This window comes from Nicotiana sylvestris, chromosome 3 (genome assembly GCF_000393655.2).
Source record: "Nicotiana sylvestris chromosome 3, ASM39365v2, whole genome shotgun sequence".
NCBI lineage: Eukaryota > Viridiplantae > Streptophyta > Magnoliopsida > Solanales > Solanaceae > Nicotiana > Nicotiana sylvestris.
In genome coordinates, this window is record NC_091059.1 from 170,304,488 (window position 1) to 170,321,420 (window position 16,933).

Consider the following 16,933-nt stretch of genomic DNA (forward strand, 5'->3'; position numbering starts at 1 on the left):
CAACAACAAAACCAAGAATCACACCCCAAAACCAAATTGAATCAAACTTTGAACTTCAAGTTTCTAAATCGCTCCAAACACATCGAATCATACTTAAACTGCTCGGATTGACACTAAATTTTGCGTCCAAGTCTTAAATAATATTACGGAACTATTTTCAGTCTCGGAATTCCATTTGGACCTCGATATAACCAAAACCTACTCCAAACCAAATTTAAAGAACTTCAAAAACCTTCAAGAACCAACTTTCACTATTAAGCGTTGAAACACTCCCGGGTCACCCAAAACCTGATCCGAACATACGCCCAAGTCCGAAATCATCATACTAACCTATTGGAACCGTCAAATCCCGATTCTGAGGTTGTTTACTCAAAATGTTGACCGAAGTCAAACTTGACCTTTTAAGCCAATCTTAAAGAATCAAGTATTCCCATTTTAACCCAAACTCTTCCACCAAATCTCGAACCAATCATTCTCGCAAGTCATAAATCAGTAAAAATAAGTGCGAGAAGTTTCATTTAGGAGAACGGGGTTCTAAAAAGTAAAACGACCGATCGAATCGTTACAATATATACTTTCATAGTTAAAGATTTTATTTAATTAGATTAAAGGATATGCTTGTATATTTTTATTTCATTGCACAAAAGGTTTCTATCACGCATGGTGTCTGATATACATGTACAATCTTTTTTATTGGATAAAACTCCATTATGCATAATGCTTAAGATTTGAAGATTTATACAAATCTTTTCTAGAGTTCTTCCATTAATCTAGGAAGAATTTATTTTTCGAGTAGCTTTAAAATATGTTCCTTAGAGTTTAAATTATTGTATATTTAATTATAAATTTATTAATAATATATTAGCCTTTTTAATATTTAATTAGTGAAATATGCATATCTTTTGAGATTTTAAATTTGAATAATTTCTTATCTTTTATATGTAATTTTAAAAAAGAAAAAAATAACTTTTCATATTTTTCCTGTAAGAGCCAGAAAATATTTAAATATTAAATATTGTTATAGATGTATAACGACCATTCATTATAAAAGTCTAAAAATATCGGAACAAACAATGTTGTTATATAGAGGTTTAACTATATATAGGATTTAGTGGGCAAGAGCAACGAATTTTTTTTTGCTTCTCTTGGAGGAATCAAAGATGTTCTCCAATTAATTTCCACTTTTTTCGAACAAAAAGCAAAATAGGAAAATCAATGCATCCATTGACCCATTTAACGTGCGAGGTTGTGAATCTTTAATCTGAAGCAGTGATAAGATAAGTCCAGCCCTGGAGGAAAGGAACCAAAGTAAGGTATAAAATTATTTTTAAAAAAGTTAAATAATTTGAGCATCGAAGTTAGCCACGAAATACGAATAGCATCTAATACTTGTGGCTATTATATAATTAGACTAATAAAAATAAAAAATAAAAAATAAAAAATAAAAAAGGAAACGTGGAGATAGGATAAGAACACTTTCTCCTAAAAAATGGTGCAACAGGAAACATATATACAATGAATATAAAACAGTATTTTGTGAATCCTATTCAGCCTACAACGTCTGACCAAATATTTCTAATTGACATGAGGCGCAACTCCGCTTCTAATTAAGCTGGTCATATCTTACTACAATATATAGTATCTTTTTCAACAACAATATCAAATTTTAAAATTACAAGGGTCAAGGGTCTCCCAATTTAAAACGTGCGGATTTCAGCCTCTCTAATTAAACTGACCTCATAATATTCCTTGTGTAATTATACTCATCTTTAGAATAATATGTTACAATTAATCATATTATGACTTATGAGTTTTGGCCTCTAGAATATTTCCGAATGACAATTACTTCGTCCTCTAGAATAGTTCTTCAAGGTGAAGATATAGCAGAAGAAATTAATGGGAGAATTATCAAAGAAACATTGCACATGCGAAAATCTAGAATTTATTTGGCTGACGTACAATTAGGGGTGGCAAAATGGTTCAAAGAAAATAGTTAACCACCCATATTATTCACTAAAAAATGGGTTGGATAATGAACTTTTTAAAAACGGGTCAAATATGGATAAGAACCATATTATCCATTTAAGAAAATGGATAACCAATGTGTCTAACTTTTATATTTATAAAGCCTCAAATTGGAGGTTCCTCAAGTTAGGGAGACTAAGAATTCTCCCAAAAGTGATCATATACAAGAAGTTATGGATAATATGGGTAACCCATATTATCCGTCGGTTAACCCATTTTTTATCTGTATTAAATATAGGTCGGGTCGGATAATTGATCCGTTTTTTCATTACCCGTTTTCGACCAGAACCATATCCGACCCGCCTCGCCCATTTGCCACTCCTACGTACAATGAAGAGAGTCAATTACTCAAATGGTCACTCAACTATCCCAAATTATCTCCTATCTTTCGTTTGTAACAACAAAGTCACTGAACTATGCCTATTGCATTCAGAAGGTCACTCAACTAGATTTTTCAAATTTTGAATTGCCAAATACCTATTTTACCCTCTAAATTATAAGCATTTATCTTCTTTTTATTTTTTTAACTTTTTAATATTATGATTTTCCCCTTTTTAATTTATATTATGGACTTACCTATAGAATAAATAAATATTATTTATAAATTAAAAACTAATAAGTATTAAATCATAAATAATGCTGGAATAACAAAATAATGAACATAGTAAAAAATTAATTAGAATAATTTGTTAGTACTAATAATTTTGGTATTAATAACAAAAATTCAAAATTTTATTTACGCAATTCAGAAGTAAGAAAATAAAGGTTGTAAAATATATATTTTATACACGTAATTTAAAAATAATTATTTAAATAAAGATATTTTTGTAATATATATTATATAACGAGAAGAAGATGTGTGCACAGAGCATAGCGGCGAGGCAAAGGAGAAAGAAGATTACTGAGAAAACGCAAGAATTAGGGAAACTGTTTAGTGCCACGGAAGTCAAATACTATTACTTCACACATTAAGCAGTAAGATTTCACCTTGCAATGGAAAACTGTTTAGTGCCACGGAAGTCAATTTTCTTAAAACAAAATTCTTATAATTTAAATGTTATGTGGTATATGGTTGGTGATTGAAAATATGCTAAGTTAAGTCGTGCACGGAATATATATAATATAATTGAGCATAATTTTCAAGGATATATAATATATATTATAAAAATATCTTTATTTAAATAATTTATATTACGTGCATGTAATATATATTTTACAATATTTATTTTCTTCATTCTGAATTATGTAAATAAATTTTTGAATTTTTGTTATTAATACTAAAATTATTATTCTAATTAATTTTTTTACTATGCTTATTATTTTGTTATTCCAGCATTATATATGATTCAATACTTTTTATTTTTTTAATTTATAAATAATATTTATTTATTCTATAGGTAAGTCCATAATATAGATTAAAAAGGGAAAAATCATAATATTAAAAAGTTGAACAAAATAAAAAGAAGATAATGTTTATAATTTAGAGGGTAAAATAGGTATTTAGCAATCCAAAATTTGGAAAACCTAGTTGAGTGACCTTCTGAGTGCAATATACATAGTTTAGTAACTTTATTGTTACAAACGAAAGAAAAATGACTTTAAAAGATAATTTGGAATAGTTGAGTGACCATTTGAGTAATGTACTCGCAATGAAGACTAGAGAAGGACTTTTATCTAACAATGTTAATTTGGAGCACGTGAATCATAATATATAGCTGGGGATTAATACCAATCCTCTTCGTATTGTGAGAATTTTCCAAATAATAGGCTCCACGTTCGTTGTATTCTTTTAATGGTTTTCACACGTCTCTTAAAAAAATTATTTAATCACTTTAAACTATAAAAATATTTATTTAAACTACCATTTTTTATTTTTAAAAAATAGGCTCCGCTCTGTTAATCCATGAGTTTTGGCATCTTGTTGTTGTAATGTTATTCCATTTTATATGTTGCCCTTGTAACCTTATTTGATCTTAACACGACCTCTCATTACTTCCCTTGGCCAACATCCAAACAAAAACAACATAAAAATTAGACATCAAGTTGCAACTCTTCCGATATAACAATAGCAGCTTAATCTTTTCACTGGTAACACATCTTAGTCACCACCACTTTATTGGCTTCTATTTGTACTTAAACATTATAATTGTTATAAAATATAACCCAAAATAACAATATAGAACAAGCAAAACAAACTAAGAGATATAGATAGAAAGAGAGGAAGAGAGATTCTTATTTCTTCTTCAATTGTATGTATTTTCCTATCTATTACAAGGCCTTTATATAGGCATAAAAAGTGAAGAAAATATGTCATGGAATATGTCATTGAACATACAAAATATGTCATTGAATATGTCATTAAGCATTTGAGATGAAGATCATGGAAGAAGAGTAGACATCTACCATAATGTGATATTTATCATAACACTCCCCCTTGGATGTCCAAAGATAATGTGCCTCGTTAAAACCTTATTAGGAAAAAAAAAACTCTATGAAAAAAAAATCCTAGTGAAGGAAAAAGAGTACACACGTTTAGAAATACGCCTTTTGGTTGCCTCGTTAAAAACCTTGCAAGGAAAACCTAGTGGGACAAAACCTTGTAAGGGAAAAAGAGTACAACGCGTATTAACTCCCCCTGATGAGAGCATCAACTCACATCCTTGAGTCTTCGCATCCCAATTTTGTACACCAGTTTCTTGAAGGTTGATGTTGGTAGAGATTTGGTGAACAAATCAGCCATATTATCACTTGAACGAATTTGTTGCACATTGATATCACCATTCTTTTGAAGATCATGTATAAAAAATAACTTTGGGGAAATGTGCTTTGTCCTATCTCCCTTTATGAATCCTCCCTTCAATTGGGCTATGCATGCTGCATTGTCTTCATACAAATTGTGGGTAGTTTTTCACACTTCAAACCACATTTGTCTCGGATAAGTTGTATTATAGACCTCAACCAAATACATTCTCGACTTGCTTCATGAATAGCAATTATCTCAGCATGATTAGAAGAAGTAGCCATGATTGATTGCTTAGTCGATCGCCAAGAAATTTTGTATTGCCGCCACATGTAAATACATAACCTGTTTGAGATCGGGCATTATGCGGGTCAGATAAATACCCAGCATCGGCATAACCAACAAGATCGGAATTGCAATCATTGCCATAAAATAAGCTCATATCGGTAGTCCCTTTTAGATATCGCAATATGTGTTTGATCCTATTCCAGTGTCTCTTTGTAGGAGAAGAGCTATATCTTGCTAAGACATTAATCGAAAAAGTTATGTCAAGCCTTGTAGTGTTAGCAAGATACATTAGTGCACCAATTGCACTAAGATATGGTACTTCAGGACCAAGAAGCTCTTCATTCTTTTCTTGAGGTCGAAACGGGTCCTTATTCACATCAAGTGATCGAACAATCATCGGAGTACTTAATGGATGTGCTCCATCCATGTAAAACCGTTTCAATACCTTTTTAATGTAGGCAGATTGATGAACAAAAATCCCATTTGTCAAATGTTCAATTTGCAAACCGAGACATAATTTTGTCTTTCCGAGATCTTTCATCTCGAATTCCTTCTTTAAATAATCAGTTGCCTTTTGGAGTTCTGTAGGAGTTCCAATAAGGTTTATGTCATCAACATATACGACAAGTACAACAAATTCCGATGTTGTTTTCTTTATAAAAACACATGGACAAATGACATCATTTATATAACCCTCTTTTAATAAATACTCACTAAGACGGTTATACCACATTCTTCCTGATTGCTTTAGATCATACAAAGATCTTTGCAATTTGATTGAAAATGTTTCCCGGGAATTTGAATTCTGTGCGTTATGCATTTTAAATCCCTCGGGAATTTTCATGTATATCTCATTATCAAGTGAGTCGTAAAGGTAGGCTGTAACTACATCCATTAAATGCATGTCAAGCTTTTCATGGACAACAAAACTAATGAGATAACGGAATGTTATAGCATCCATAACAGGAGAATATGTCTCTTCATAATCGACACTAGGCCTTTGTGAAAATCCTTGTGCAACAAGGCGTGCCTTATATCTTTGTACCTCATTTTCTCATTCCTTTTGCGTACAAAGACCCATTTGTAGCCAACAGGCTTAACACCATTAGGTGTTTGGACTACAGGCCCAAAAACTTCACGTTTTGCAAGTGAACTTAACTCTAATTGGATTGCTTCTTGCCATTTTGGCCAATCAAGTCTTTGTCGACATTCTCCAACAGATTGAGGTTCAAGATCCTCACTTTCTTGCATAATGCTAGATGCAACATTATATGCAAAGATGTAATCTGCCACTATATCCATTCGATTCAAATTTGTCTCAATATCGATTGGATTTATTGATAGTTCCTTATTTTCTTGAGTCTCAGGCTCATTGATTTCCTCATGAATCTCAGGATTGGTTAAATCGTGAATTTCTTTATGAGACTCTTTCGTAGTGTCATCTTGATCATTTGTTTTTCTTTTTCTAGGATTTCGATCCTTAGAACCTAATGGTCTGCCACGTTTTAGGCGTGCTTTTGACTCATTAGCTATGACACTAGAAGATTGTCCAATAGGGACATCAATACGGATTGGAACATTCTCTGCAGGGATATGTGATTTTGTTATCCTTTTCAAATCCGTAAATGCATCTGGCATTTGATTTGCTATTTTCTGCAAATGGACAATCTTTTGCACCTCTGTGTCACAAATAGATGCACGTGGATCAAGATGAGACAATGATGTATTTTTCCACAAAATTTCACGTTTTGTTTCACTAATTTCTCCCCCTAATTTTGGGAAAAATGCCTCATTGAATCGACAATATGCAAAACGAGCAGTGAACAAATCTCCCGTTAATGTTTCAAGGTAACGAATAATGGAGGGTGATTCAAACCCAACGTATATTCCTAACCTTCTTTGGGGACCCATCTTGGTGCGATATGGGGGGTGCTACAGGCACATATACAGCGCATCCAAAAATTCTTAGATGAGATATATTAGGTTCATGGCCCAAAACTAGTTGCAACGGGGAATATTTGTGATAATTTGTCGGTCTGAGACGAATTAGCATTGCTGCATGTAAAATGGCGTGACCCCAAACAGAAGTGGGCAACTTTGTTTTCATGAGTAACGGTCTTGCTATCAATTGCACACGTTTAATTAAAGACTCTGCAAGGCCATTTTGAGTGTGAACATGAGCTACAGGATGTTCCACTTTTATCCCAATTGATAAGCAATAATCATTAAATGCTTGGGATGAAAACTCAGCAGCATTATCAAGTCTAATAGACTTAATTGGATTATCGGGAAATTGTGCCCGTAATCGGATTATTTGTGCCATTAATTATGCAAACGCGAGGTTGCGAGATGACAATAGGCATACATGAGACCATCTAGAGGATGCATCTATTAAGACCATAAAATATCTAAACGACCCACTAGATGGGTGAATAGGTCCACAAATGTCCCCTTGTATACGTTCTAAAAACGCAGGGGACTCAATCCCAACCTTTGTTGGTGATGGTCTTATAATTAACTTTCCTTGATAACAAGAAGTGCAAGAAAATTCATTATTTAAAAGAATTTTCAAATTCTTTAATGGATGCCCATTTGAGTTTTCTATGATTCGTCTCATCATAATTGATCCAGGATGGCCCAATCGATCATGCCAAAGTTCAAATTGTAAGCAGTAACCTTTTGGTTTAAGGTAGAATGTGCCTCAATTGCACTAATTTTTGTCCAATACAGGCCACAAGATAAAGATGGAAACTTCTCAATAATTCTTTTTTGGCCAGAGACATTCTTGGTGACGATGAGATATTCCATATTATTGTCATCTATTGTCTCAATATGAAATCCATTTTTGCGGATATCTTTAAAACTCAACAAGTTCCTCTTGGACTTGGAGGAGAACATTGCATTCTCAATGATAATTATTGTTCCCATAGGCAGAGTTATAGTAGCTCTTCCAGAGCCTTCAATTAGATTACTACTACCAGAAATTGTAGTAATTTCTGCCTTACACATACTTAAATGAGAGAAATATTTCTTCTCTTTGAATATTGCATGTGTCGTACATGAATCAATTAAGCAAATATTTTTATAATTGAACTTTGATCCAAGTTTGCTTTGAAAGATATCCATATTTGCTTCCCATAGTGTGACATACAAAAGAAGTATATGAATAAATATTAGTATTTTTAGAGAAAAATGGAAAAGAAATAAAGTTAAACCAATAATTCAATATCAGCCTTTAATGCATTTTTTTTGGCAAATTCTAATTATTATACAAATAATTACACACAAAATAATACAAGTACACATATGACTAATACAACTACAACAAATTTATTACATGTATAAATTATTTGCATTTTCCTATACATTGTATGAAAAATAATTGATCCGTGTAAGAAAAGAACATACTCATAAAAAAAATCAAAAGTTGTTCGAGGGTGCTTGTAAACCTTTTCTCAAAGAGAATTAAAGCAACGTAAATGAAAGTTAAAATTGTTAAAAGATCACTGAGACTAGAATACTAATTAATAGGATATTACTCCTTGTTTGTGAAATTATAAAATTTCGGAAATAAAAATATTCTTAAGAACTACATAAGAAGAATTATAAAGTGCAATAAAAATTACGAGATATTTATTCATTACATACTACGAGTAGGAAAGCATAAAAATTAAATTGCTCAATCATCTCTAACCACAGATCCATCACCGATCAAGTGATTTATTTTTTTCATTAGGGTGCTCAAAAAAATCTACCACATCCAAGTGGGTGATGTCAAATTCATTGTTTCGTTCAACCACAAGTAGAAGAGAAATCAACTGAGAGTACTTTGTGAAGCCTTTCTCTCGGTACTACTGTTGCAAAACCATATTGGAGGCATGAAACGTTGTAAACGTTTTTTTTCAAGCATATCATAGTCACTGATATTATCTCCACAGAGTTTCAATTTAGAAGTAATTCTAAACATAGCAGAATTATATTCAGAAACAAACTTAAAGTCTTGGAGCCTAAGATGAGCCCAATCATATCGTGCTTGTGGAAGAGTGATCAACTTTAAATTGTCATATCTTTCCTTTAAACTATTCCACAAAACAAATGGATCTTTCACTGTGAGATATTCAATTTTCAACCCTTCATCAAGGTGATGGCGCAAGAAAATTAAGGCCTTAGCACAGTCTTGTGTAGATGCTTTATCTTTATCTTTAATGGCATCTCCAAGACCCATTGCATCTAAATAGATTTCAACATCCAATACCCATGTCATATAGTTCTTGCCCGAAATTTGAAGGGCAACGAACTTTCTTTTCATAATATCAGACATTTAAAAAAAAATACAAATTTGAGAAAAATTATACCTTAATTTTCTCAAAGATCTTCTTGAGATGGTAGAGCCTCGTGCTGATAACGTGTTACAAAATATAACCCAAAATAACAATATAGAACAAGCAAAACAAACTAAGAGATATAGATAGAAAGAGAGGAAGAGAGATTCTTATTTCTTCTTCAATTGTGTGTATTTTCCTATCTATTACAAGACCTTTATATAGGCATAAAAAGTGAAGAAAATATGTCATGGAATATGTCATTGAACATACAAAATATGTCATTGAATATGTCATTAAGCATTTGAGATGAAGATCATGGAAGAAGAGTAGACATCCACCATAATGTGATATTTATCATAACAATAATGACTTTTTTTCAACACTTTTGCAAGAAAATCAAGAATTATCTCAATCAATTAGTGCAATGTAATTACTTAATCAATTCAACTATTGGAATTTCTTAAAATTTTCATGAGTTCTCTATCAACACCTACCTCTCTAGATTTTGAAAGGTTTGTCATAGGCAAAATACATAGTTTACCCATCAACCTTATAGCAAAATTTTTGTTACAGACCTGTCTTTCACGGGAAACCATTTAAATATCAACACTTTAAAAGTGTGTCTAAGACACACGACTTTTGACCAGATAGCACTTGCGTGTTTGCATACAAAAAAAATATGTGAAGCCCGTAAAAAATCCCATTTTTTGTCTCCTCTCCCCACAGGAACCCCTCTCCCTCCCTCTGGTCTTCTTCCTCGCCACCCTCCCCCTCATTTTTTCCCCAAATAGAATTTTTGAAAGAACATATCAATTTTGGACCTAAATTTAAGCGAATTTTGTTGATTTATTGTCCAAATATTGTGAAAACTATTTATTTGTGATAGATTGAAAAGCTTTAACAATAATATTTAAGGTTTGGTGAAAAAATCTAGAATCCACCATTGTTGGGGTATTGTAAAAAGCTTGAAATTTTACTTGGGTCTTGTTGATTATTGGGTTATCGAATTCAATTTGTTGTTCGATTATTTTCGGCTAGTTGTTTAGATAGTGTGTTTGATTTTGGTGTTGTTGGAAACTTTCTCACAAACAATCATTGTGGTAGCACGATGGTGCTTAAGATAGAAAATGGAAAGATGAAGAAGATGAGTTTTAATTTTAATTTTTAATATTTTTTTTCCTTTTAAAAGTAAATGACACGTGTCATGACCCTATTAGGACGTGACTTTGACGTTATCTAAAAAATTGGTCAAGCACAAAAATGGAGTGTCTTAGACATACTTTTGAAAGATTGAGTATATATAAGATTTCGTGTGAAAAAGAGGTATGTAATAGGGATTTCGCTGCAAGGTTGATGAGTAAAGCATGTATTTTGCATTTTTGTAATTAATTGTAGTTCGTTGCATATTGACAAAAAAATGTCAGGTGAAAAGCACTTAAAATAAAATCGTGAAATTTATTTTGGGAAAGCAAGTGCATATTAAATAAGGCATTTAACAAAATTATTGGTCATTGCTACGTGGCAAGGGTTTGCCAACAAGGCAATTACTTTTTAATTTCCTATTGGATAAAAGCGTGTATATTGAAAGGTTAATAGAGGATTAGGATGACACGTCAGTCTCAGAGTAAATAGAAACTTGGCCATTCCTTTAATTTCTGGCGTTTGAAAGTTTCTAAAGGTCGTTTATTGCCAAATCTTGACCTTGCCTGTCATTGACGAGGTGGTTTATCCATTATCTTTGTAAACCTCCACAAATAAAGGGGACCCAGAAAATAAAACCACGAAAACTTAAAGGATTAAAATGGAAATTCATTTAAAAACTCAACCAAATCATTTCTCCACGCTCTTTTAAGCATATTATCATTCACGCATCACTGTATTTGGGTTGGTCTTGGAGGTTGTTGTTCACGTACATTTAGGAGCGCGTGCAATAGGTTGAGAATTGAAATCATCCACGCTGTCTGCCCTTTTGCTTTTCTGTTGGTGTGTCACATTGCCTATATATAGGGGGACATGCGAACCATTATTCTCCACCGAAAACTAAAGAAAAAACACACACTCTAAAATCTGAATTATTACCCTGAGGAGGAAATTCATTGAAACGATAATATTAGTCTTCAAAAAATCTGTAGTTATGTCGCCGAATAACTTTGCTACCGATTTTGACGGATTTTCCGGCGAAATGCCTGAAGCCGACATTCAAATCATCACCTCCGGCGGCCGCCGAATTCCGGCACATTCTACTGTTCTGGTACGGAATTTCTAAGTATTCGAGTTTCACAAATTCAATAAGATTTGATTGCCAGTCGAACCTTCATATTGGCGATTTAACGAATTTGAATTGTAATTTTCAAACGGGAGAATTTAAAGGAGAATTTTCAATTTTCAGTTCCAAAATGTGAATAGTACTAAATTTAGAATCAATTGTTGGATAATCTGTGTCAATTTGCAATAAGTACTGATTTTTTTTGGCTAAATGTTATTGTAGGCTGCGGCTTCTTCAGTTCTGGAGAGCATACTGGTTCGGCCGCAAAAGCGACGGAGCTCCGAGAAAACCATTCGGATTCTGGGTGTTCCCTGCGACGCCGTTTCCGTGTTTGTCCAGTTTCTCTCTTCTTTCAAGTGAGTTTAGTAATACAGACCGAATCCATTATTTTCATCCCTGTTTTCATAATTTTACGTTTTTCTCATTAGTCTTTTTTTGTACAACCTTAGAAACCTGATTGGCTTGAAGTTAGACCTGAATTTTACTGGAGCTGAAAATGACCATTTGCAGTAGATTTTTTCCCCTTTGATTAAAAGAGAGTAGACAATTGGCCCCTAAACCAAATATCTGTCTCCCATTTCCTTATCATCTTACACATGGCACAATCATTGCCTCTTAGATTAATTAATCACGTGTTTCTTTTTCTAATTAATACTTCATCCGGTCCAGTCCGTCCAGTCCAAAATAAGTGATTTTTCCAGATTTCAAGAATGAATTAACTATTTTTTTCTATATTGCCCTTGTAGTAATTAATGTTGGAGTATGTGTTAGTAGTGTTTATGTGAAGAGACAATAAAAGTTAATATGATCAATTTCATTGCTAATTAATGTTAAAAGGTGAATTTCTTAATATGTAAATACAACCAAAAAATCAGACGGGAGACTAGTATTTAATAAAAGACTCAAGCACCGGCGGTTCTATGTTTTCCTCTATTATTGGAGGAAAGAATATCTTATTAAATCAATATCTTGGTGTCTGGACTTGACAAAGCTATCCTTGTGATCAGGTGCAGTGAGGAACAGATGGAGAAACATGGAATTCATCTTCTAGCACTCTCTCATGTGTATTTGGTACCACAACTAAAGCAGAGATGCACAAAGGGGTTGGCTGAGCAATTGACCATTAAAAATGCAGTAGATGTGCTTCAACTGGCCAGGCTCTGTGACGCACCTGATCTTTATCTCAAGTGCTTGAAATTTATATCAACCAATTTCAAGAAAGTTGAGAAGACTGAGGGTTGGAAGTTCCTCCAAGATCATGATTGTCTGCTTGAACTTGAAATTCTGCAGTTCATGGATGAGGCTGACTCGGTATGTTTAAAATTACTTTAGCATAATTCCTCTTTGGTTCTTTTAGATTGACCAATATCAGATTGAATTGAAATTTTTATCATGAAAATGTGGTACAATGTTAAAGTTTGTCAGTTTATAGTGAAGCAATAGGATTGAAACAATCTTGGCGCATTTGTTTGCATCTTCTTTGCTATTCAGCGAATGTTTACTCAAGCAAATTTTGAATTTTGTTATTATAGAGGAAGAAGAGGACCAGAAGACACAGACGAGAGCAGAACTTGTATTTACAGCTAAGCGAAGCGATGGATTGTATAGAGCACATATGCACTGAAGGATGCACCAGCGTGGGGCCATGTCATGAGGAGCCCTGCACAAAGAAGCTTCCATGTAGCAAATTCAAAACATGTCAAGGCGTCCAGCTCCTTATTCGACACTTCGCTACGTGTAAGAGAAGGGTGAATGGAGGTTGTTTGCGATGCAAAAGGATGTGGCAACTCCTTAGATTGCACTCTTCTATTTGTGACAAACCTGATGAATGCCGAGTTCCACTGTGCAGGTAACAACTAGTTTCTTGTTCTTTACAATAACTCCATTTTATACTATGAACATCGGACTCGCAACATTTCCATTTGAATTATCAGGACAAGGAGTTCATTTAATTGATTTGTCTTAATAGAAAAAACAATGAAAGTGCTGTCCTGGACTTGTCCATTTCCTCTTTCATGATCACCTTGTTGTGACACTTTTTCTTTTAGATTCTTTGGTAGCTGAAACGTCTCTTTCTGTTTTCCTGTAAAAATCATCAACAAAATGTTCTAATAGCCTTACAATACGTTGGACTGGATAAGGTCGAACCTCTTACATAAATATATCAGATTAAAATAGCGTAGTTTGCCCTAGCTCTTTATCAGTAGGGCCAATTATTTTTCTTGTTTGTCCTTGGTATTATTGAGTCTCTAAACATGTCCAATTCTACATTACAGACAATTCAAAATGAAGGTGCAACAAAAGGGAGATGATGCGCTATGGGAATCACTTGTTAGAAAGGTGGTGTCAGCCAGAACCATATCCTCACTATCTTTGCCCAAAAGAAAGAGAGAAGAGGAACCAAAGATGAACTTAGACCATCATCAAGCGAGAAGCTTGTCGACAACTCGGTGTCAGTAGTTTGGAAGTTTAAAATAGGATACCAATTTTTCCTTTGGTAATTTTTTTCTAACCATAGTTTGGTAGGGTATAAATGTAGAAGGAAAGAAAACATCGACATTTCAGAAGCTGAATTCTAGTTGGCGCATCGTGACAAAATTTGTGTATCAGGTGGGAAATAAAGTGAAGGGAAATTTCCTCATAAAGAGACCAGATTCCACGAATAGAATTAGCTAAAATGATTGAGAAATAATCTTTGACTATATCTTTTGTTGTAGTTTAATAATACACCAAATTTGAGAAACTAGCAAACCACCACGTTTTTAGAATCATCAATTCTTTAGAAGGCTGGAACATAATCACATGACCAATAAAAATTCGAACAGCGCCATGCATGCACGACTTTTGGCACTAGTGTTACACCCAAAATTTTGATCTAGGTTTAAACAAATGTTCTAATAAAATGGAGTTAATCTTAGCTAATATTAATATTCAAAGATATATTAACCGATTTTGTAGCAAGATAATACTGATCCAAAAATGAAGGAGGAAGCATTAAATAACAACAAATAGCAATGAATGATATTTAAGTAAATAAAAGCATGTGAGTCACCCAAAAAGGGTGAGATTCTTTGGTATTCTTTCTCACAATGATGAACGATTGATGAGCCTTTGAATATTCGGATCCTCCTTGGATCGCGGGAGGAAAGTTAGATAAGAATCTCAAGAAAAAGATATATTTTGTATGTGTATAATAAAACAAGAATCTTCAGAGAATGTCAATGTCTTTTTTTACAAGTGAATGTTCCATATCCCCTATAACTATGTCTCTTTCTAATTATAAGGGGACATGTGCCACAAAACCCTAATAGTACAGATCCAGAGAATATTCCAGCAAGTCTTATCCTAAAACTAGCCATTATTACTCTGCTTAAGAAGAGTGCTCGTTCTCGACCTTGATCTCTGTTGACTCCTTGACCCAACCCTTTATCTCTCGTTAGATCACTTCGACCTTGAATATGCCTTTTGTCCAAATCATACCGGTGACACGTGGCATCCTTCGAAGGCTCTCTTACTGCTGATATGGTCTGAACATAACTAAGATAATTTTTGTCCCATACAGTTAGTCCCTTCTCTTGTTGAGGTCATACTAGCGGGCGAGTTCAATGAGCGGATAATGTCATTCGTGGTTGAGCTTGTTGAACAAATAACGTGGGTCGTAGTCGTCGTTGCGAGCAGGCAACGTGGCTCTCCGTGGGCCTCTATTTCAAATCCCTTAAATTTCCCGGGTGATTTGTTTGAGCCGTCTGGTCCAAGAGAGGGGGTGACGTCATGCGTTATGATGATGTATGTTCCCGACGCAGTGCATCGATTTGCGCGTGACCTTTGATTGGATCTGTCGTTTCGATTTCGATGCTAATTATGACGAGCCATTTCGGATTTTGTGCCCATTATGACAAACCGTTTCGAATTTGGTGCCTCAATCTCTATAAATAGGAGTTGCCATACCTGAATTAGAAACTTTACTCTCCCAAAATTTTGAGATTTCAAACCTCCTTTCTGAACCTTTCTTCTCTGCTTCGTTGCCCTATATTGTATCCCAAATTCTCTTTCGAGTACTCTTCTTCATTATCTCACAAACATGTCGAACTTATCATCCAATGCTGGTGAATGGAGCTATGTTGCTCCATTGGCGGTTGTGTTTCCTGATCAGGGGGAGAATACAATTGTCACCGTAGAGGATGAATCTTTTCCATCAGTGGAGGAGATTGTCCTCCGAAACCTCATAACCAGGTCCGATTTTCAACGATCGCCAGAAGTGGCGCCTGGGAGATTCTTGTCGACAATGGTGCCAAATCAGTTGGCTAAGCTTAAAGCCTGGTTGGGCCTCCCCGGCCATATTGAACAAATCCCTACTGGGGGAAATGAAGTGCATGTTCACCACCCCAGGTACTGCCCTCTATACGTTTACCCCTTCGCTATTGGTTGCTTGTTCCCCCTTCTCCCGTTGGTGGAGGAGTTTTTTCATCACTATGGTATTTGCTTTGCTCAACTTTCTCCATATGTCTATAAGGTCATCAAGATGCTGACCAAGTTTGCCGAACTCACCGGTGTTGAGGTGACAATGCAGCATTTAATGCACCTGTTCGCCCCTGACTTTTATAGGGGAACGATGTTGAACCTCCGCCACTGTGGAGGCAAGTGCCCGGTGGTAAAAGTGGATGACAAGTCCAGCCGCAATTCTGGCTCGATTTCTTCTATGTCAGAACCGAGGACGTCGTGACCAATTCCGACAGCTTCCCCGAGGCTTGGAATCACACACGTAAGTGCCTATGTTTCTTTTCTTTCTTCTTTTTGCATCTCTTCCTCCATTTTAGGCTAGTTAAGTAATTATCCCCTTTTTGTAGCCAACAACTGTCCTTCCCCTCTAGTTGTATGCATCGTCGACTTCGCTGGGATTCGTGATTGGCCAATCTTCTTTAAGAAGTTCAGACCGACTCTCCCTTCCACATGTAATTTTGCTTTGTGGTTGTGATCATTGTCTCTTTTTGTTTTTTTGGCTGGCTTTGCTAATTTTCATGATCTTTCCTTTCCTCGCTCCGGTTAGGGGGTCTTCGCAAAGGAGTATGGCGCATGTGCTCTCGTTTAGGAGAAGGGCTGATATGCCTCTAGTCCGCCCCCGTTGTGGCTGCTACGCCTTCTCCATCTGCCCCGTCCTGGCTACTGCGGCCCAAGAACCTGCCCCCATTCCAACCGTTGCCTCTACCCCTAAGATATTTTCGCTGGTTGATGAGAATAATGAGGTCTCCCTCAGTGAAGTGGATCTAAGGCCACACAAGAGGAGATCCG

The 16,933-nt window shown here is 34.8% G+C and overlaps 1 protein-coding gene across 1 annotated transcript; it reads left to right on the forward strand.

The window, feature by feature from the left end:
* Positions 1 to 11,410: 11,410 nt before the first annotated feature.
* LOC104229553 (BTB/POZ and TAZ domain-containing protein 1) lies at positions 11,411 to 14,289 on the forward strand. Its single transcript, XM_009782205.2, has 5 exons — positions 11,411 to 11,629; positions 11,867 to 12,000; positions 12,652 to 12,955; positions 13,177 to 13,493; positions 13,921 to 14,289. Exons 1-5 carry the CDS (start codon positions 11,513 to 11,515, stop codon positions 14,102 to 14,104), a joined length of 1,056 nt encoding a protein of 351 aa, XP_009780507.1. The 5' UTR covers positions 11,411 to 11,512; the 3' UTR covers positions 14,105 to 14,289.
* The last annotated feature ends 2,644 nt before the right edge of the window (positions 14,290 to 16,933 follow it).

Excerpts from the sequence above, each read along its gene's own strand:
- LOC104229553 (XM_009782205.2), top strand. The coding sequence starts at position 11,513 with ATGTCGCCGAATAACTTTGCTACCGATTTTGACGGATTTTCCGGCGAA. Across the intron at positions 12,001-12,651 it reads CAGTTTCTCTCTTCTTTCAA|GTGCAGTGAGGAACAGATGG; the intron begins GTGAGTTTAGTA and ends CCTTGTGATCAG. Across the intron at positions 13,494-13,920 it reads TGCCGAGTTCCACTGTGCAG|ACAATTCAAAATGAAGGTGC; the intron begins GTAACAACTAGT and ends TCTACATTACAG.